This window comes from Hyperoodon ampullatus (genome assembly GCF_949752795.1).
Source record: "Hyperoodon ampullatus genome assembly, chromosome: 1".
NCBI lineage: Eukaryota > Metazoa > Chordata > Mammalia > Artiodactyla > Ziphiidae > Hyperoodon > Hyperoodon ampullatus.
In genome coordinates this window covers 37,091,563-37,113,083 of record NC_136914.1, presented here as the reverse complement: position 1 = coordinate 37,113,083, position 21,521 = coordinate 37,091,563, and the positions used below count along the sequence as shown (strand labels likewise).

Genomic DNA, 21,521 nt, shown 5'->3' with positions numbered 1-21,521 from the left:
TGTCTTCCGTAAAATGGGTCCCTGGTGCCAAAAATGTTAGGGACCGCTGCTTTATAAGGCACAAAGGTTTTGTTTCCTACCTTATTGACTTTATTAGAAGAAAATAAGTATTCTGGAAAAGACTGTTTGCATCCTTTATTGTTTATCCTAGAATCAGATAATCAAAATTTTCCAGTCTTGTGATGGTTACGAAAGGAAATGAGCAACATGCAAAAGAGTCAGCGTTAAAGACACATTAATAAGAAAAAAAAGTTAGATTAAGGAAACTTTGCTATTTAGTTTTCATTAACTAGAAAAATTACCGGTGATATTTAGCTCTGTTTTATTTTATTTAAAAATGGAAATATTAAATTATGTTCATGGATTTTAAATGCTGTTGGGGAAATTTAAAAATATATTTTTTTCCATAAATATACCCTGTCAGCATCAGAACATCAATAATGGTTCTCTGGGACATTCTTGGTTGCATAATCTGAAATCTCTCAGGAAAAAAAATTAATTATTGAATGTATTATGATGATGACATTTCCTTTGTTTCTCCTGAAAATCCATCTGCAGAGTTTAGTAAAGGGAAAAATATGTAGGCAGACAACATAAAATTGTAAAGTAACTCAATACAGCTGTAACTTCTCTATTTTAGCTAAGCCAATTTCATTGTTTGCCAAGATTTTGAAGATTATATGAAACTGAAATTACAACCCATAACGTTTTAAGTCCAGGGTACAATTGAAACAAGCAAGGGTTATGTGATAAAGTCTCTGGTACATACAATTACCAATGTAAAGACATGAAAACTAATAGAGCCACAGAGGTTTCTCTGTGAAAGAATCCTTTGCATCTGTACATCAGGAGTAAAATGTTAGGAAAGACAGCATATCCCATTTAAACAAGAATGGGAAGATCACCATTTACATTTCATTAGATAATTGCATAATCACAGTATACTTAGAGAATGTATATTATTCCTTCCAGTTGTCTTTATTTCTGAGACATTTCTGGGGGAAATGTGAGGTGGGCAAGAAGTGTCCTAATCCACCTCTCTCAAACTAGAGTCACATAATCCAATGAATAGTAAGTGCTATTTGTTCATTGTAACTTAAAATTTTCTGTAAATGAGTTTTCTTGTGTCTCTTACTATGAGTAGTTTCTTTATATCCACCTGAAAATAGGTCATCTGAATTGACAACAATCTTCTAATTTTTTAAATCATTTATGCAATTCCTGGCATATATTTTACACTTCGTGAATTTAGGAAATTATGTTTCACAGAACAACCAGAGAAAGTGTTAATGCAATGGATATTATTCCATTGTGACTCCCAACCTAGATTAGGAATGCCTCTGTTTTTAAAAAATCATGAGCAAATTAACTACTTCTTCCATTAACAGCTATAGATACTCTCTGGAATCTCAAAGGCTTGAGCTTTCTCTTGAGACAATTATGAATAAATTCAGTAAAGTTCTACTGGCACTGAGAGAGAACAAAGTCCAACATGCACAGTCAATCAAGGAGAGCCTTGATTCTTTTTCTTCATACCATGAAACCAACTGGATATGTTTACAAAAATTCTACAAAGAATTATATATATATATATATATATATATATATATATATATATATATATATATATGTATATGTATATATGTATATATATATGTATGTAGTACCTGTGTGTGTGTCTGTGCGTGTGTAGTATGTGTATATATAGTATGTGGATACAAGCACACTTATAATAGAGTCTCTCCAGTTTGCAAACAGGCTATCTCTAATCTCTTTATTATTCGTGACTTTCAAGTAATTCCTTAGATCAATACATATTCTAAGCAATTATATACATTATTGATATGAATAGGGTCTTAGTTTAATAAGAAAATCTTTGTGGCTCCTTGACCTCAGATTTATTTTCTATGTGAAAAATTTTTTTCATAACATGGGTCTTAGGAGCTTGGACAGAATTAATGCCATTTATAGTAGAAGAATGCAACATGCGTGTTTGAATGTTACTTCGAAGTTGAATTTGGATATAACATTGAACCTTGGATCTCAAGTCACCAGGGCTATTGTGAACTCATTTTAATAGTCATGTTCATTCATTTTGTAACTGACAACATATTTCTGTAATTAATTAATTTAACTTTTTGAGATATAATTGACATATAACACTGTGTAAGTTTAAGGTGTACAGAGTGTTGGTTCAATACGTTTATATGTTGCAATATGATTGGCATGTTGCCTAGCACCTCTATCAGGTCACATAATTATAATTTCTTTTCTGTAGTGAGAACAATTAAGGTCTAGTCTCTTAGCAAATTTGACATTTATAATACAGTATTGTTGACTGTATTCACTATGCTGTGTGTTAGATCTCCAGAACTTATCTACTATTTGCATCTAAAGGTTTTAGTTAGGTTTTTTGTGTTGTTGTCATTGGAATTGAATGCTTATGTATGTACAAGGTAGCCTGTTAAAATAGTTATACTGATGTAATATTACTGTAAGGAAACTTGTCTGAATGTTTTACTTCGAGCCTTTTAAACACTTCAATCGCATTAGCCTTTCCACTCCGGTGAACTCACCTTGGTTCTATGATGGAAAAAGTCAGATTTTATTTTTATTCTTCAGTCTAAATTTTTTTTAATTAATTAATTTATTTATTTTTGGCTGTGTTGGGTCTTTGTTTCTGTGTGAGGGCTTTCTCTAGTTGCGGTGAACGGGGGCCACTCTTCATCGCGGTGCGCAGGCCTCTCACTGTCACAGCCTCTCTTGTTATGCAGCACAAACTCCAGACGCGCAGGCTCAGTAGTTGTGGCTCCCGGGCCTAGTTGCTCTGCGGCATGTGGGATCTTCCCAGACCAGGGCTCCAACCCGTGTCCCTTGCATTAGCAGGCAGATTCTCAACCACTGTGCCACCATGGAAGCCCTACATTTTTAATTTACTTAGAGATATTAGAGTGTGGCTATTTATAAAGTGAATCAATGCTCTCAATCACTAATCCAAACTAACTAAATGATGTCACCACTAATGACTAATCTATACAATAAGTATATATGTTTCTTTGTAATGTATATTTATCTGTATATGCTTAAACATTTTCCCTTTGTATTCATATGCAGTATTCAAAAGCTATACAAGGCATTTTACTTGTCATTTATATTTATTTGGTACAAGTGATTACCACTTGGATGTGTATGTTCAGGGGTCTAGGGTGGGAAGACAGGCTTGTAGCAGAAAGACCAATGAATATGCTGTTATATTAATGGAGATGAGTGATAACTTGAACTTGAGCAGTGTCAACGAGACTGCTGAGGAGGGAACAGATTCATGAGGTATGACATTAGAATATATAGGATCCAGTCATTGGTATTTTGCAAACTTTCCAGGTGATTCCAATGTGCAGCTTAGTCTGAGAATCACTAGTCACTGTTAGATTTAGAATCTCAGAAAAAGAAAAATTTAGGTTTACTTCTAGGTTTCTTGTTTGTTTCTGTGAATGGTGATGCCATTCATGGTTGAGAAAATGGTAAAGGAGGAATAATTTTATTGCAAGGTTTTTGTTGTTGTCCAGCGTTGTTTATATGGAGTTCAGAGTGTGTATGGAACGTCTAAGAATTCAGTGGAAAGGTCTGGTTTGGAGATGTATACTTTGTAGTCAATGTAGAAAAGTGATTGTCAGACTTAGGGATTTAGCCAGGGTATGTACACAGAGTCAAGGAGAATAATACTTAGAGGCCAGCAGAGGAAGAAAAGCTTGGGAGCTGACTAGGAGAAGGTGAGTGAGGTGACAAAAAAAACAATGAAATGAGAGACTTGCCCAGGGGAAATATTTGTCAGAAATAGCAAATGGATGAATATCCATAAATTTTTTTTTCAGTTTGGGGCTGTAGTTACTTTCTATTTGAGGGATCTATGATGTAGAATCACCAAAGTCAGACTGCTCACAGGAATTTCTTCTTCAGCTACACAACAGGGCATTTTATTTGTTACTTTGAGTATCTTATATGCGTATAGGGGTATGTGTGTGTGTATGGTATGTTGCATTGTATATAAAACTGTGAACTATTCTTTTTATGTGATTAGCTAGCATTTTAAAGGAGGAGTCTATATACACATAAATAATTACATACATATAAGTAATCCTAGAAGTAGGAAAGAAAATGTCAACGTAACAGTTTGGTTTAAGCATGAACAACATCTCCTCACCAGCATTCCTCCCACCTCTTCCATCACGAACACTGGAGAGATAAGTATGTAACTAGTCAGCGCCAATGGAGTAGCCAGATTTAAACTTGTGACCATTACACATTAGAAGTGCCTCCTATGTGGAAGTTTTCAACCTCAAATACATGTTCTATATTAATATCCCTTGACCTTGGCAACATATGAAAACTGAGGAACTTTAAAAAATCTCAATGTCCAGGCTTCACCCAGACCAATTATATCAGAATATACAGGACCCAATCATCAGTATTTTGAAAAACTTTCCAGGTGACTCCTGTGTGCAACCAAGGTTGAGAATCACTTTCTTCTATGTCACATTGGTCAATCTGACAATATTTCCACAAATCTACATTATCTGAAAGCATGTTTCTATCTTTCTGATGACATCTCATTACCTAGTACTCTGGCATGGTTTTATAGGTAAGTTCACGAGATGCAGATTTGGTGCATCTGCTATAACAAAACACCACAGACTGGATGGCTTAAACAACAGAAATTTACTTTTCTCACAGCTCTGGATGCTGAAAGCCTGACACCAGGGTGCCAGCATGGTTGGGTTCTGGTAAAGGCTCTCTTCTTGACTTGTAGATGGCTGCCTTCTTACCCTGTGCTCACATGGCCTTTCCTCCTGCATGTCCATGGGAGTAAGGCAGTAGGGAGCAAGCTTACTGGCGTCTTTTATTATAAGGACACTAATCCCGTCAAACCAGAGTCCCACCCTGATGACTTCATCTAACCCTAATTACCTCCCAGAGGTTTCATCTCCAAATACCATCACATCACATCAGAGGCTGAGCCTTCAACATATGAATTTGGGGGAGACAACAATTCATTACATAGTAAGGGTTGTCTTGCTGTTCTCTGCCATCATTGCTTTTAAACCAGGAGGTTTCTTTGAGACAAGCACTAATTCAGTGTAATCCAGACAGATAAAACTGCCCTTTTGTGTTGTATATAATTCAGCAGTGACACTTACATAACTACAGTGAGCCATGACAGTTTAACCAGATTCAAATTTTACTGCCAAAAAGTGTACCATTTTTGACAGATATATAAAAAATAAGTTAGAACAGAACCAGACTTTTCTTGTAAATGTTTAGTTTAGTTTGGAACTGCCTACTGCCTTTGGATTTGCTTTTCTATGTCTTGGTGAATTTGGTGTACAGAACTGCATGTTGTTTAAGACAGTTTGGTGGCAGGCTTCATCTTGGTAATGCTGCTGAATGTTTTCAGTCTCATATATGTTCTTCCTGGAGTTTGATAGATATGACATTATTTTTTCTTAGTTCCAAGTAAATTTTAGGTCATCTCATTGTGTGTGTTTCAAAGAACTTCACAATATCTTTAATAACTCCCTGTGGGGTGCCTGGAAATTCATTCTATTCACTTCAATCAATGGATTATGTTGTGTCCTGTGCAGAGTATCCAGAGTGAAAAATTCTCATTTCTATTTTTTTAAAAATATTTATTTATTTATTTATTTGTTTTTGGCTTCGTTGGGCTCTCTCTAGTTGCTGCCTGTGGGGCTACTCTTTGTTGTGGTGCGCGGGCTCTAGGCACGTGGGCTACAGTAATTGTGGCATGTGGGCTCTACAGCGCAGGCTCAGTAGTTGTGGCACACGGGCTCATTTGCTCCACGGCATGTGGGATCTTCCCGGACCAGGGATTGAACCCGTGTACCCTGCATTGGCAGGCGGATTCTCAATTGCTGTGCCACCAGGGAAGTCCCCCATTTCTAATTTTGAGACTTAAAAGTTCTAAGGTTTTTGTCTGTGTAGTATTTATACTTGGAATTACTGTGGCATTCTACTTATCTGTGTGTGTGAGTCTGTTTATCAGGGAAGGCAGGGGTGGGTTTAGAGGATGAGCAAGATTGTTGTCAGACTCTTTTATCCCTGTTAGGATTAGTAAGGGGCCAATATTGTACATAGATTATAAACAGGCAAGCAATTTCTGAGAAGTATAAAAAGATTCTTAAGATCTCACACCTGTCAGGGACTTAGCAGATAAAAAATACAGAAAATGTTTAAGGAGTCAAACAAATGAGGCATGGGATGGAAACGTGTTGATGGTGATGGGTTAGAGATATAAGCCCAAGGGGGACAAAAAAGATCTATGTTGTTCATCTCTGTCTCACCTAGCATGTGGCGTGAGGTGGTAACACTGTAGGTGTTCAGCAGCTATTTGGTGAGTGAATGATAGAACAATCCCAGAATGACCAAAGGAAGACCCTCAAGAATATAAAACTAAGTCAATTATAGAAAGTCTCATGGAATTCACGTTTGATTAAAAAGCACTACAGGATCCAGAAGTAAAGTCCAATTACAAATTTAAGGTGAAAACAAACCCCATATGTTGATCAATTAAGGGACATATGCTACAGAGTATCTTCTGGCCTGATACTCTTTTACTCAGGATTCCTGGGCCTGTCTCTGCCTCTTTGCTATCATTGGATAGGATGTGCATGATTATTTATCTTAATTTCTGAAAACAGATTCTACCACCAGGTGGGTGAAGGAGACCTGAGGTCTAGATAATGAATTTATATTAGCAAGTAGTTTTGAATTTCTACCAAATGAGTGTGACTTTTTTTTTTTTTTTTTTTTTTTTTGCGGTACGCGGGCCTCTCACTGTTGTGGCCTCTCCCGTTGCAGAGCACAGGCTCCGGGCGTGCAGGCTCAGTGGCCATGGCTCACGGACCCAGTCGCTCCGCGGCATGCAGGATCCTCCCAGGCTGGGGCACGAACCTGTGTCCCCTGAATTGGCAGGCGGATTCTCAACCAATGCGCCACCAGGGAAGCCCCAAACGAGTGTGACTTTAAAACCTCTCATATCTCAGCAATTAGCCCCAAGGCATGTTTTGTCAGTGCAGTTTCCTGTTCGTGTACCTAAATGGAGTTAATAACAGGACCTACTCACTGGACAGCTGTGAGGGCCTGAGACAAGGAGAGATGTGTGTAGATGTGTGCTGCTGCTACTGTTGTTGTCATTATTATTATTATTATTAACCAGTTTAAGGATTTTAATTTTCCATTGTACATCAACTTTTGCTACAATATAGTCACTTCACTTCACTTTGCTGAAGAACATGATGTATTTCTCTGAGGCAAAGACAGCACATCCCACTAGGTACTTTGGGCAATTAACACATCACATTGATATCTACTTAACTGGCTGTACATACTAAAGCAAATATTAATCAGGCAAAGTAGTGGGTTTTCAGTAAGAGATACAAGTCTGTAGAGGTAGATGCAGAAGGTTGTTATTTTGTAGAATGGATATACAAAGAAATTTTTCAGAGAAACCTCAGATTTCCCCTTTCAGTGAGTAGCATGCTGGCAATTGGGACGGATGGACTATGAGCCTCTTGAGGTGAACCGGAACTGGCAAATGTGTTCAAGTCTTCCCAGAAATGATTGATTTCTTCCATTCGGTGGGAAAGGACAAAGCCAAAAATGAGAATGCTAGGAAAATGGAAAAGTCTCTATTTTTACAAAATAACCTAAGTTTAGTAAAGCCCCTCAGAAACAGTCAAAAAATTTTAAGTTGTAACCTTTAAGTCAAAAATGTAATAACCTTTGTTAATTGAAATAAAAAAGAAAATATATTCGGTTATTTTTTCCTTACCATTTTTATATAACCAACAGTGTATGGGTATATACTTATAATGCTAGAAACTAATGTAATGTATCACTTTAGAGAAGGAATAAAATAATCATCATAGTCCACATCTCTTACCTTGATTCATAGCGCAAATATATCTATTCTTGGAGCATTACTGCAGCTTTGGTGCTAAGAAAATTTCTGTGGATGAAAAATGATTCTGCAGCCTTTCATCCTTCACAATTTTCACACCATCTCAATTAGTTTTACTTTGCAATCATGCCATCTAGTGCTCAAACGTCCTCAGTACTACAGCTCAACTTCATTAGAAGCAAAATAATACAGTATCAGGCAAGTTACGTTAAAAACACTGTGCTTGGGGACAGGCAATGTAATGAATAGTCCAGCATTGAGACACTAAAACAGATTTCTTGTTAAATAAATATTTCTTTTTTATCATTATTATTTCATTAATTTATTGCATTTAATTCATAAATATTTTTGTATATTCTATTTATATAGTCATACAAATTATACATAACATACACCATATATTGAAATTGTACTTATTTTATATTTTATTTTTGTATTCCTTTCTGTGTCTTTCTATAACTTTAACAAAATAGTCATTGGATTTGGAGGCAACACAACCCAACGACCCAGTCATGGATTGGGTTTGATTAGAGTGGATTGGATAGAGTGGAATAAAAAGATGGAAATCGTTTATTGTAATATTTGATTGCATTGCATATCCTGCCTCAGGTTGTGGTTTTGCTACTGCTGATGACTGTGCCTTCAAGGATCAGGTGCTTCATGACATACCAAGAGAAACACAGAAGGGTTTTGGATTGCATGAAATATAGCAATTTACAATAAAAGAAAAAAACTAGGGTCTTTTTTTGCTTTACCATTGAGATTATTTTATATATCTTTAAAAAAAATTTAGGAAAATATTTTTAGAAACGAATGAACTTGAATAGTTTTCAAGATGTCCCAGAGACATGATTTTTATGTTCTTTACTAGCCTTTAAGATGGCCTCTGTGTTGTCTATCAGTTCAGAAATTTAAGAGAAAAAAATTTATTCCTGTAATTATGAAAAGAATAAAATTGATTAAAGACAGGCCCTATCAAATCACCTCCATCATTTTAGCATCTGAAAAAAGGTGGACAATATACCAGCTCTGACTGACTCTGATGTTAAAATGGAAAACCTCAGCCCTTGCCCTGATTCCAAGGTAGATGAAGTCCTATGGTCCATGAGGATGCTCCCTTCTGCTCAGACCTCATCCTCTGAGCTCTTTCTCCCTTAGCCTTTTGTCAGCTCCTCAAGGACAGGACAATCCCTCCCACTTTGGGCTTGCTTTAATCGGAATGACTTCTTTTATTCTTGACTCTCATTTAGTTCATTCTTATACCCCCTCAGATCTTACCCTGAACATCATCTCTTCAGAGAAGCCCTCCAACACCTGGATTAGTCCTTTCTTGTTATTAGATGACACTCCAAATATTTCCTTATTACTATTCACCACACTTTGTAATAATATATTTGTGCTATTATCTACTTTCTGTCTCCTACTCCCACTAGATTATAAATTATGAGCAGGCTAGAATATTCCTTTTTATAACCCCTTAGGGTCCTAGCCACTGTGTTTTCTATAATGCCTGTTACAGAGAGGTTATGCAGGAGACAGTTGAGGAAATCAACCTAAGAGTCCAAAATTGAGAACTGAGATGCCCTTTGTCCCAGCCCATGTAGATTTGTGAAGTCAGGTCTGCTTTTATGTCACCCTTGGGGCAAGAGAATTGTCACTGAGGCAGGAAATCCTGGTGCCTGTATCCCAGCTTCTGAAGGAATACCCCTCAGCGACTTGTCACTTCCTGCAGCAGAGTCTGGGATTGGAGTGTTTGTTCCCACCACTTACAGAATCCCTGACTTTGCTCACCACCACTCTTCCCACTTCTTGGGAATCAATTGACCTTTCACTCCCTGACCACCACTCTCCTTCCCACGCTCTTGTTCCTCACCCCCGAAAAAAAGCAAAGCAAAACAAAACAAACCCAAACCAACCGCCTCCTCCTGCCTCTACTGTCAGCCATCTTCATGGATTAACAGAGAGATACAGAGAACAAAATATAAATTAATATTTCAGTAAATTATCCTATCGCTCTGGTATTCAGCAGAGAATAAAAATAAATTTTACACAAAGGACACGTTAAGTTTTCAGTGTTTATTTTTGTAGCACTTCCCTTTTCTTTCTAGAAGACTCTAAGGGTCACCAACTATCTTAGAATATCAGACAAGCAATCATTCTGAGATCAATCATCTTCAAAGTGAGTTTTTCTTAAACAGTTAAAACATACTAAACTTCAGGTGTCTATAACTAATCACCAATGTCTTCTAAAGAATAAGAAATGAAGTTAGGATCTATAAGTAATTAAGTTTGACATTGAATACATATAGACACACATATGTAGATTGGGTGTTTTTTGGTGCATTGTTTTATATTTTATTTTAAATCTGGTATATATATTCTCATTGTTTTAGAAAAGTAACACTTTTGCTTAACATCAAATACACACAAAAGAAAAATGCTTGCACTTTTGAATATTTTCAAACCACACTGAGGATTCCAAGTGTCTCTCTGGGTCCCTCTCTTTTCCACCTGTGGTAGCGTCTAATAGGTGTTACCCAAGCATGTGTTTCTTGAAAGCTGGGTCAACTAATTCAATTGTCAACTCATTTAGAAGTCTGACTCTTAGATGTATACTTGATGAAAAAATTAACCAAACGGTATGAAGTTCACTCCGTAGAAACTCTTTACACTTCTACCTCCACAGCAACACAGATGTACACACAGTGGCATCACTTCTAAAACTGTATCTCCGAGAACTCCCAGAACCGGTTATTCCTTATGCCCAGTATGAGGATTTTTTGTCTTGTGCCAAACTGCTCAGCAAGGAAGAGGAAGCTGTAAGTCCATGCATTTATTTCTTAAAAAGCTTTTGTTTGGGTTTTTTGTCAGTATTCTTAGTCTTTAGTCTGTAAAGTTTCCTTTGCCCCATGCTTGGATTGTTTTCCACTATTCTAAGTATTGACATCACACATATTTAGATTTTACACACACAACACAGGTCCCATTTTTAATCCTCTCTCTGATCAAAAAGAAAAGTACAGATGAATAAGTGAAATCAGCACTCTTTGCCACTTTGCCCTCAAATGCTAAAAATCGGAAGGACTCTCACTATATTAAAGCTACTTTTTCCCTCAAACAACCTTATTACAAATAAGGCAATCTTCCCTTTTCAGTCAATTGTGAACAAATGTTAAAAATGTTAAAAGAGCTTCACTTAAACATGTTTCTCCACAAATAGTGCTTACAGAGATATTTGAAATGCTTTCACATCTTTTGAAAATATTTCTGAAATGTTTTCTGTGATAGTGGCAAGTTTTCAAGACAGTATCCTTCACTGGTAATATGTGAAACTAACTAAAAAAAAAAAAAGGCTGTATGCCCATTTTCCATGTTCTTTAATTCCAAGGCCAACACTTAGATAACATTTATTCACTTCTTTATATTCAGGGTGTTAAAGGATTAGCAAAGCAGGTGAAGAGCTTGCCAGTGGTCAATTACAACCTTCTCAAGTATATTTGCAGGTAAGAATTGTCCTAACGACAAAACTAAATTTAAGAAGACTGTATTTAGCCTGACACTAATTTACTTTTGACAGTGAATAAAAATCACTTAACTGCTCTGAGCTCCAGTGTTGGCCTCTATAAAACTGAGGTTTGACAAGGTGATTTCTTTTTTAAAAAATAAATTTATTTATTTATTATTTATTTTTGGCTGCGTTGGGTCTTCGTTGCTGCCATGGCCTTTCTCTAGCGCAGGCTAGTGGGGGCTACTCTTCTTTGCGGTGCGTGGGCTTCTCATCAAGGTGGCTTCTCTTTTTGCGGAGCACGGGATCTAGGGTGCACGGGCTTCAGTAGTTGTGGCACACAGGCTTAGTTGCTCCGCAGCATGTGGGATCTTCCCAGACCAGGGCTTGACCCCGTGTGCCCTGCATTGGCAGGGGGATTCTTAACCACTGCGCCACCAGGGAAGCCCTTGACAAGGTGTTTTCAAAAGTTTCTCTGAGCACTAAAATTGTTTGATTTTGTAATTTGCTGTTTCTGAAGTCTCTCTGACCTCTACATATTAAAGATATGCTGCTTTGAACGTCCATCAAGGTTGTTTATACATGTACCATGTACCATTGTTTAACAGAAGGAGCATGTATCCTGGCATGAGAAAGATCTGCCCGGGAGTCCAGATTCTACTACTGACTACTTACGTGTCTTTATGCAATTTTCTTATCCTCTTTGAGACTAAAGATCCTAATAGGTAAAAGGGTAGTAAAAACACATATTTCACACAGCTGTTTTAAAAATTAAAGTATATTTTAAATTTTATATACCTATACCTTTATACATATAGTGAATGCTAATATTAATTTTTTCCATTTCTCTCAAGACTTATTGAAAAAAGCATTGTAACTCAATTCTGCTAGAACAATAATTGTGCTTCATAAAGCTCTCTCTCAATGACCATGTTTAATGTCAGGGATGCTATGTACCATGTCTGTGCCCCTATTTAAGAAATCAAGTATGTACTATTGAAACATATTAAATTTATCTTTTTAAATTTTATTGGAGTATAGTTGATTTACATGAAACATATTAAATTTAAATAAAGAGATTAATGATTGGCACTACAGGTCATTGTAAAGTATTTTAAACGATAGTTTCCCAGTCCATTTTTAAATAAAATTAAAAATTTTAATTTAGTACAGTGCATCATTTACATGTGTTTTTTGCATCATGATTAGATAAATGTACACCTGACTGGGAATTATGGAGTTTAAGACTAATGCCAAACACTGTGGAGTTCATTGTCAACTGTAATTGAGTAGGAATTCCAGAACCTCCTGCCATACTTTTTCTGGTGATGGTTAGCATTCAGGAAACAAACAAGACCTTAGTTTTCAGAATTTGAAAGAGCAAGAAATAGTTTCACTGATAAGATAGACTTATTAACATAGAAGTGTCCTATCCCAAGTTTTTGAACTAATTCAAGCTATTGTAGTGGATGAAAAAAGGGTGACAGTCTCTTAAGTAAAAGGGAAAGAAAGGCTTTTTGGAGAATAGTATTGCAAGTCTTTATCTCCACAATAGAAAACCTTAACTTCTCTTAACACATTTAAAACAGACTTTTAATTTCAGCTATTTCAAATAAGAAATAGTAGTTTGACTTTTTGCCCTTCAGTTTTGCTATAATTAGACTGTATAACAGTAGTGAACATGTGGAAATAGGCACTTTTTTATTTTTATTTTTGGCCACGCTTGTGGTATCTTAACGGCAGTGAAAGCATGGAGTCCTAACAACTGGACCACCAAAGAATTCCCAAACGGCACCTTTTTAAAAACTCATGGTATAGTAATCAAGATTTCAGACTCTAGCATCAGATCACCTGGATTCAGATCTCAGCTCTGCAAACTCTGTGTCCTTGGAGAAGATTCTTACCTCTCTGGTGCCTCATGTGTCTAACCTGTAAAATGGAGATAATGGTATTTACCTCACAGAGATGCTTTGAGAGTTTAATAAGTTAGCATGACTGACACATAATAAAATATATTATTTTAAATAACACATAGAATAGGTTAAATTTTTTTCATCACTTCTTTGTCTCATTAGTACAATTAGTAAGCCATGAATTAATAGAAGTTCTTGTAGAAACAAAGAGGGGATGGGAAATGAAGAAAAGCTGAAAAATTACAAAAACAATCTCTGCTATTAAAATCATTTGGGGATAGTGGGAAGCAGCCACATAGCACAGGAAGATCAGCTCAGTGCTATGTGACCACCTAGAGGGGTGGGATAGGGAGGGTGGGAGGGAGAGAGACACAAGAAGGAAGAGATATGGGGATATATGTATATGTGTAACTGATTCACTTTGTTATAAAGCAGAAACTAACACACCATTGTAAAGCAATTATACTCCAATAAAGATGTTTAAAAAAATCATTTGGGGAAAGGGCTATTTCATGCCTCTAATTCTTTAGCACGTAACAAGTTAAAACAATTTTTGCTTGCAATTTTCCATATCAATAGAGCTGACGTTTTATTTTAAACCATGTTTGATCTCATTTTTTAATAGACTATAAATTTGAAGCTCACAAATTACTCCACAAAGAGAGTTGATTCCTCCTCTCTGAAATAAGGGATTGTACCAGACAATCTTATTTATAGTTCTTGAATTAAATATATATATAAATTTAATATTTTATTTAGGGATTAGAAAGAAACTCATATTCTTGAATCTCAAGTCCACATTAGCATTATCCAAACACTCTTTTATTCCTGTGACTGACAGGTAAACCAAGCCAAGCCAGGCCAGAGCAGATATTTGATATGATCCTTTATGAGTTTGATCCTTAATAATTTGCAGTATACATTCTGCACATTTGACAGAAAGATGTTTGAATTCCTAAAGAATTTTGTGTCCATAATCATCTTTGAACATACTCCACTTCATAAATTTCCCGATAACCCATTTTCTTCCACTAACAAGTTTGATCCCATTGTGTTTTGTTCATACTCTTGCACCCAACAGGTTCTTGGATGAAGTACAGTCCTATTCAGGAATTAACAAAATGAGTGTGCAGAACTTGGCCACTGTCTTTGGCCCTAATATCCTGCGCCCCAAAGTGGAAGATCCTTTGACCATTATGGAGGGTAAGTAAATTATTATCTTACACCCTCATCAATAGAACTGTCTCTTTGTTGTCCTGAACCTATTCTCCTGTGAGAAAACTAGGGAAATAAGTGAATCCATGGTAACTCCATTCATGGACTCAAGTTCTTCAAATACAAAAACTCCTCTTTGGGAGTCAGGCATTTTATTTGGAGTTTATTAAACATAACTTACCAAATGAATCCTTAGGAGTTTTATAAGAATAAATGGAACTTCCATAAATCATCTGCAAAGTATCACATAAAAATGGGAAAAAAATCTAATTCACTTTTTGAGTCTAATGCAATTTTCAGAAAATTCAAATAGTTACTATTTTAAGTTAATGTATTTTTATTAATTCTGGTTTTATTTGATGAATTTCAAGAGGCAGAAAATATGGGCCTCTGTAAGATAATGCTGTTTATTTACCTTGGGTTGAAACATGAAGAAATTCTTGTTTTCTGTATTACAAAATGCCTCAAATTATTTTCCACAATGAACTGTTACTTCTGTTTATTTCCAGCAGGCCTCACTCCTTGAGTACTTTTCTTACCTGTGGCCACCAGTAATACTGTTGATGTGCAGGTCTTGTTGAGCTGAAAGAGTAAGATTAGAGGATGGAAAACTCATTAAGCAGTAGAAAAGAGAGAACTAGACATAGAGATTGTTCAGAGATCTGCAGAGGGTATCCCTCAAGTCATTGCCTAAGAATTGATTTATGCTTGCACGAGAGGACTCTACGCTACTTTCTGGGGGAGAGTACCAGAAATCAGTACTCTGAGCCATTCCTGGGCCTTACACCAAGCTTGAAATAATTGTGTTTCCCACAACCAGAGTAGAAAACCCTGACATTGAGACATTGTATCGAGCCCTCAGAAAGGTATTACCTTGGTGATAATGTTAAAAGTTACAATCTCTATATAAAGTTTCTAAAAGAAATCCTAATGATTCAATAGAGGTTTGGGGAAGAAAAGAAGGAGGAATAGTTGGAGCACAAAGGATTTTTAGGGCCATGAAACATTATTCTATATGATACTGTAATGGTGGATACATGATATTATGCATTTGTCAAAACCCGGATCTCACAACGAGTGATTTCTAATATAAACTGTGGACTTTAGTTAATAATAATAATGTGTCAATATTGGTTCATCAATGGAATCTAAAACTGTTAAAAACCTAAAACTGCTCTAAAGGTTTCGCATTAGAAACTATGCAATTCAAAAGGACATGGATCAAAATAAAGCCTATAAGTGTAAAACAAATCCAACTTATCTTCAAACCCCTATCCGTATAGCAAAAAAAGTCCAACACAATTTAAAGATATTTTTTCCCAAATTAAATAAAGCAGTGTGATAAAAAAGAAAACATATGTTCCCCTAAGACTTATAGTCAATGTTTATGTCAACTTTATTCATAATAGCTCCAATCTGAAGACTGATCAATTGTCCTTCAATTACTAAATAGATAAACAAGTTTTGATACATCCATGAAATGGAATTCTACTCAGCAATAAAAAGAATGAACTACTGATATATGGATAACAATATGGATAAATGACAAAAGCATTATGCTAAGTGAATAATGTCTAGACACAAAAGACTTCATACTGTATAATTGTATTTATATGAAATTCTAGAAAAGAAAAAACTGTAGTGACAGAAAGCAAATCAGTGGTTGCCATGGATAGGGGATTGGCTACAAAGGGGCACAAGGGAATTATCTATATAATGATTAGGTGGTGATTAAAGGACTGTCATTTGTCCAAATTTATCATATACCTCACAGATATCTTGTACATGTGCAAAATGAGACATGTACAAGGTAATGTATTGCAAAAAATACAAACTGAATCTACATTTCAATAGAATACTGCCATACATATGTATTTCAAAGTGCCTAGGCACGTTCAAAGGAAAATTGAATTCTTATCCAGTTCTTATGAAAAAAAGTGCCCCATAATATGGTATTTAAATTCAACCTGTATAAAATTATATGAGCCTGGGGAATTGTTGGAACATGTAGTCCAGTGGGACTCCCAAATCTGCTTGGACTCTTCAGAATGGACAGGTGATTATTACTACTCTGACCTCTTTTATTTCAGCTTCATATTTCTTATTAGCATTCTAAGGAAGAGAATGACAGAGAGGGTAGAATAAAAAGGAAAAAAAGATAATGCATATAATGGCACATACATCATTATTACCACCAGGCTAGTCTGTCCTAAATGGTTATAAAAATTGAAAGGAAGTCACTTTGCAAGAAATGATTGCCATTTACTATTCTGGAAACTAGATGAAAGCAAAGTCTTCCAAGGTAATGGAAATATATTTCTAAATCTCTAGGGATCTGACACTCACTCTATAATCATGGCAGGTATGCACTGGCATAGTTGTTCACATATTTCATCATGGAGACCTTGAGGATATCTCTTTTCAATTAATGAAAGTACAGCATCTCCCTGGTGTTGCTCGGAGCCTTAGAGTACCTGAGCTGAAAAATGCTGCCATTATTTATTTTTTTTTTTCCTGGTACGCGGGCCTCTCACTGTTGTGGCCTCTCCCGTTGAGGAGCACAGGCTCCGGACGCGCAGGCTCAGCGGCCATGGTTCACAGGCCCAACTGCTCCGCAGCACGTGGGATCTTCCCGGACCGGGGCACGAACCTGTGTCCCGTGCATCGGCAGGCGAACTCTCAACCCCTGCGCGACCAGGGAAGCCCTTCAATTAATTAAATGCCCCACACAGTTCACAACTGTGATAAAAAGCAGTGATGTTTCTAAATTGCTACATAACTGATATGAGAATCCAGCTATCTTCTACAAGCCAGTCTTAAAAATATTAAATCCAGTTATCTTCCATAAGTCGGTCTTAAAAATATTAAAAGTATTTGCAAAAATGTGAACAGTGCACCTCTTCTCCCTACTTTGATTGTTTAAAAAAATAAATACATTGTTTATATTAATATGTAAAAAAAAAAAAAGCAGTGATATTTCAAATGTTAATATTCCAGTGATGGGGAAGGCTCTATTTCCCCAAAGTACTAGACAGAGCCATATATAACAGAGGCTGCTAACGTTTGAAAGTATATCTGTCATATGGGCAAATAGTGAAACAGTTGTCTTCAAACACAGTACATGATGGTGTCAGTGTTGACAGTCATTTTAAAGATGCTAAAATGTTTTCTTCAGATTCACTGCTACATACTTTGAAAATAGGATGACAAATTCAGAAGTTACTAAAAGAGAAAAGATAGATATATAATACCATTAATTTCATTCAGTCTTTTTTCTTCAACAACTCCATCATAATTGATGATTCAGTAGATAGTTGTGTTTTATTTAGTTTCTTATTTAGAACAACACCGAGTTTACTTATTATTACTAAAGTCTTAAATCCAGCAGCTGTTCTAATTTCATTCTTTTACATGTAGCTGGCCAGTTATCCCAGCACCACTTATTGAAGAGGCTGTCTCTCTCTCCATTGTATATTCTTGGCTCCTTTGTCATAAATTAGGTGACGATGTGTGTGTGAGTTTATCTCTAGGCTTTCTATCCCATACCATTGATCTATATTTCTGTTTTTATACAGATACCAAACTATACCATAGTATAGTTTGAAGTCCGGTAGCCTGATTCCTCTAGCTCCATTTTTCTTTCTCAAGATTGCTGGCTATTCGGGGCCTTTTATGTTTCCATACAAATTGTAAATTTTTTTGTTCTAATTCTGTGAAGAATGCCAGAGGTAGTTTGATAGGGATTGCATTGAATCTGTAGATTGCTGTAGGTAGTATAATCATTTTCACAATGTTGATTCTTCCCATTCAAGAACATGGTATATCTCTCTATCGGTTTGTATCATCTTTAATTTCTTTCATCAGTGTCTTATAGTTTTCTGCATACAGGTCTTTTGTCTCCTTAGGTAGGTTTATTCCTAGGTATTTTATTCTTTTTGTTGCAATGGTAAATGGGAGTGTTTCCTTAATTTCTCTTTCAGATTTTCCATCATTAGTGTATAGGAATGCCAGAGATTTCTGTGCATTAATTTTGTATCCTGCTACTTTACCAAATTCATTGATTAACTCTAGCAGTTTTCTGGTAGCATCTTTAGGATTCGCTATGTATAGTATCATGTCATCTGCAAACAGTGACAGCTTTACTTCTTCTTTTCCTATTTGGATTCCTTCTATTTCTTTTTCTTCTCTGATTGCAGTGACTAAAACTTCCAAAACTATGTTGAATAAGAGTGGTGAGAGTGGGCAACCTTGTCTTGTTCCTGATCTTAGTGGAAATGGTTTCAGTTTTTCACCATTGAGGACCATGTTGGCTGTGGGGTTTGTCATATATGGCCTTTATTATGTTGAGGAAAATTTCCTCTATGACTACTTTCTGGAGGCTTTTTATCATAAATGGGTGTTGAATTTTGTCGAAAGCTTTCTCTGCATCGATTGAGGTGATCATATGGTTTTTCTCCTTCAATTTGTTAATATGGTGTATCACATTGATTAATTTGCATATATTGAAGAATCCTTGCATTCTTGGGATTAACCCCACTTGATAATGGTGTATGATCCTTTTAATGTGCTGTTGGATTCCGTTTGCTAATATTTAGTTGAGGATTTTTGCATCTATGTTCATCAGTGATATTGGCCTGTAGTTTTCTTTCTTTGTGACATCTTTGTTGGTTTTGGTATCAGGGTGATGGTGGCCTCATAGAATGAGTTAGGGAGTGTTCCTCCCTCTGCTATATTTTGAAAGAGTTTGAGAAGGATAGGTGTTAGCTCTTCTCTAAATGTTTGATAGAATTTGCCTGTGAAGCCATCTGGTCCTGGGCTTTTGTTTGTTGGAAGATTTTTAATAGTTTCAACTTCAGTGCTTCTGATTGGTCTGTTCAGATTTTCTATTTCTCCTGGTTCACTCTCAGCAGGTTGAGCATTTATGAGAATTTGTCCATTTCTTCCAAGTTGTCCATTTTATTGGCATAGAGTTGCTTGTAGTAATCTCTCATGATCCTTTGTATTTCTGCAGTGTCAGTTGTTACTTCTCCTTTTTCATTTCTAATTCTATTGATTTGAGTCTTCTCCCTTTTTTTCTTGATGAGTCTGGCTAATGGTTTATCAATTTTGTTTATCTTCTCAATGAACCAGCTTTTAGTTTTATTGATCTTTGCTATCATTTCCTTCATTTCTTTTTCATTTATTTTTGATCTGATCTTTATGATTTCTTTCCTTCTGCTATCTTTGGGGTTTTTTGTTGTTCTTCTTCTTCTTCTTTCTCTAATTGCTTTAGGTGCAAGGTTAGGTTGTTTATTTGAGATGTTTCCTGTTTCTTAAGGTAGGATTGTGTTGCTATAAACTTCCCTCTTAGAAATGCTTTTGCTGCATCCCATAAGTTTTGGGTCATCATGTCTCCATTGTCATTTGTTTCTAGGTATTTTTTGATTTTCTCTTTGATTTCTTCAGTGATCTCTTGGTTATTAAGTAATGTATTGTTTAGCCTCCATGTGTTTGTATTTTTTACAGACATTTTCCTGTAATTGATATCTACTCTCATAGCATTGTGGTTGGAAAAGGTACTTGATATGATTTCAATTTTCTTAAATTTACCAAGGCTTGATTTGTGACCCAAGATATGATCTATCCTGGAGAATGTTCCATGAGCACTTGAGAAGAAAGTTTATTCTGTTGTTTTTGGATGGAATGTCCTATAAATATCAATTAAGTCCATCTTGTTTAATGTGTCATTTAAAGCTTGTGTTTCCTTATTTGTTTTCATTTTGGATGATCTGTCCATTGGTGAAAGTGGGGTGTTAATGTCCCCTTCTATGACTGTGTTACTGTCAATTTCCTCTTTTATGGCTGTTAGTATTTGTCTTATGTATTGAGGTGCTCCTCTGTTGGGTGCATAAATATTTACAATTGTTATATCTTCTTCTTGCATTGATCCCTTGATCATTATGTAGTGTCCTTCTTTGTCTCTTGTAATAGTCTTTATTTTAAAGTCTATTTTGTCTGATATGAGAATTGCTACTCCAGCTTTCTTTTGATTTCCATTTGCATGGAATATCTCTTTCCATCCCCTCACTTTCAGTCTGTATGTGTCCCTAAGTCTGAAATGGTCTCTTGTAGACAGCATATATACAGGTCTTGGTTTGTATCCATTTAGCCAGTCTATGTCTTTTGGTTGGGGCATTTAATCCATTTACATTTAAGGTAATTATCAATATGTATGTTCCTATTACCATTTTCTTATTTGTTTTGTGTTTGTTATTATAGTTCTTTTCCTTCTCTTGTGTTTCCTGCCTAGAGAAGTTCCTTTAGCATTTGTTGTAAAGCTGGTTTGGTGGTGCTGAATTCCCTTTTATTTCTTTTTCTTCTCTGATTGCCATGGCTAGGACTTCCAAAACTATGATGAATAAGAGGGGTGAGAGTGGACATCCTTTTCTTGTTCATGATCTTAGTGGAAATGCTTTCAGTTTTTCACCATTGAATATTTGCTCTGGGTTTGTCATATACGGCTTTTATTATGTAAAGGTAGGTTCCCTCTATGCTCATTTTCTGTGGAGTCTGTTTTTTAAACATCTTTATTGGAGTATAATTGCTTTACAATGTTGTGTTAGTTTCTGCTGTATAACAAAGTGAATCAGCTATATGTATACATATATCCCCATATACCCTCCCTCTTGTGTCTTCCTCTCACCCTCCCTATCCCACCCCTCTTGGTGGTCACAAAGCATCAAGTTGACCTCCCTGTGCTTTTGGGTGTTGAATTTTGTCAAAATCTTTTTCTGCATCTATTGAGATGATCATATGGTTTTTATTCCCTAATTTGTTAATATGGTGTGTCACATTGATTGCTTTGCATATATTGAAGAATCCTTGCACTCCTGGTGTAAATTCCACTTGATCATGGTGTATGATCCTTTTAATT

General features: G+C 36.0%; 1 protein-coding gene across 2 annotated transcripts in view; it reads left to right on the top strand.

Moving 5' to 3' along the window:
- ARHGAP24 (Rho GTPase activating protein 24) overlaps positions 1–21,521 on the top strand; it is a gene marked incomplete at both ends in the record, with an annotated part of 409,839 nt that overhangs the window by 376,808 nt on the left and 11,510 nt on the right. For both annotated transcript variants that reach the window (XM_079714372.1, XM_079714371.1), the window contains 3 exons: positions 10,662–10,794; positions 11,405–11,478; positions 14,475–14,596. In XM_079714372.1, the coding sequence (XP_079570498.1) occupies positions 10,662–10,794; positions 11,405–11,478; positions 14,475–14,596 (329 nt within the window). The remainder of the gene's footprint in view (positions 1–10,661; positions 10,795–11,404; positions 11,479–14,474; positions 14,597–21,521) is intronic.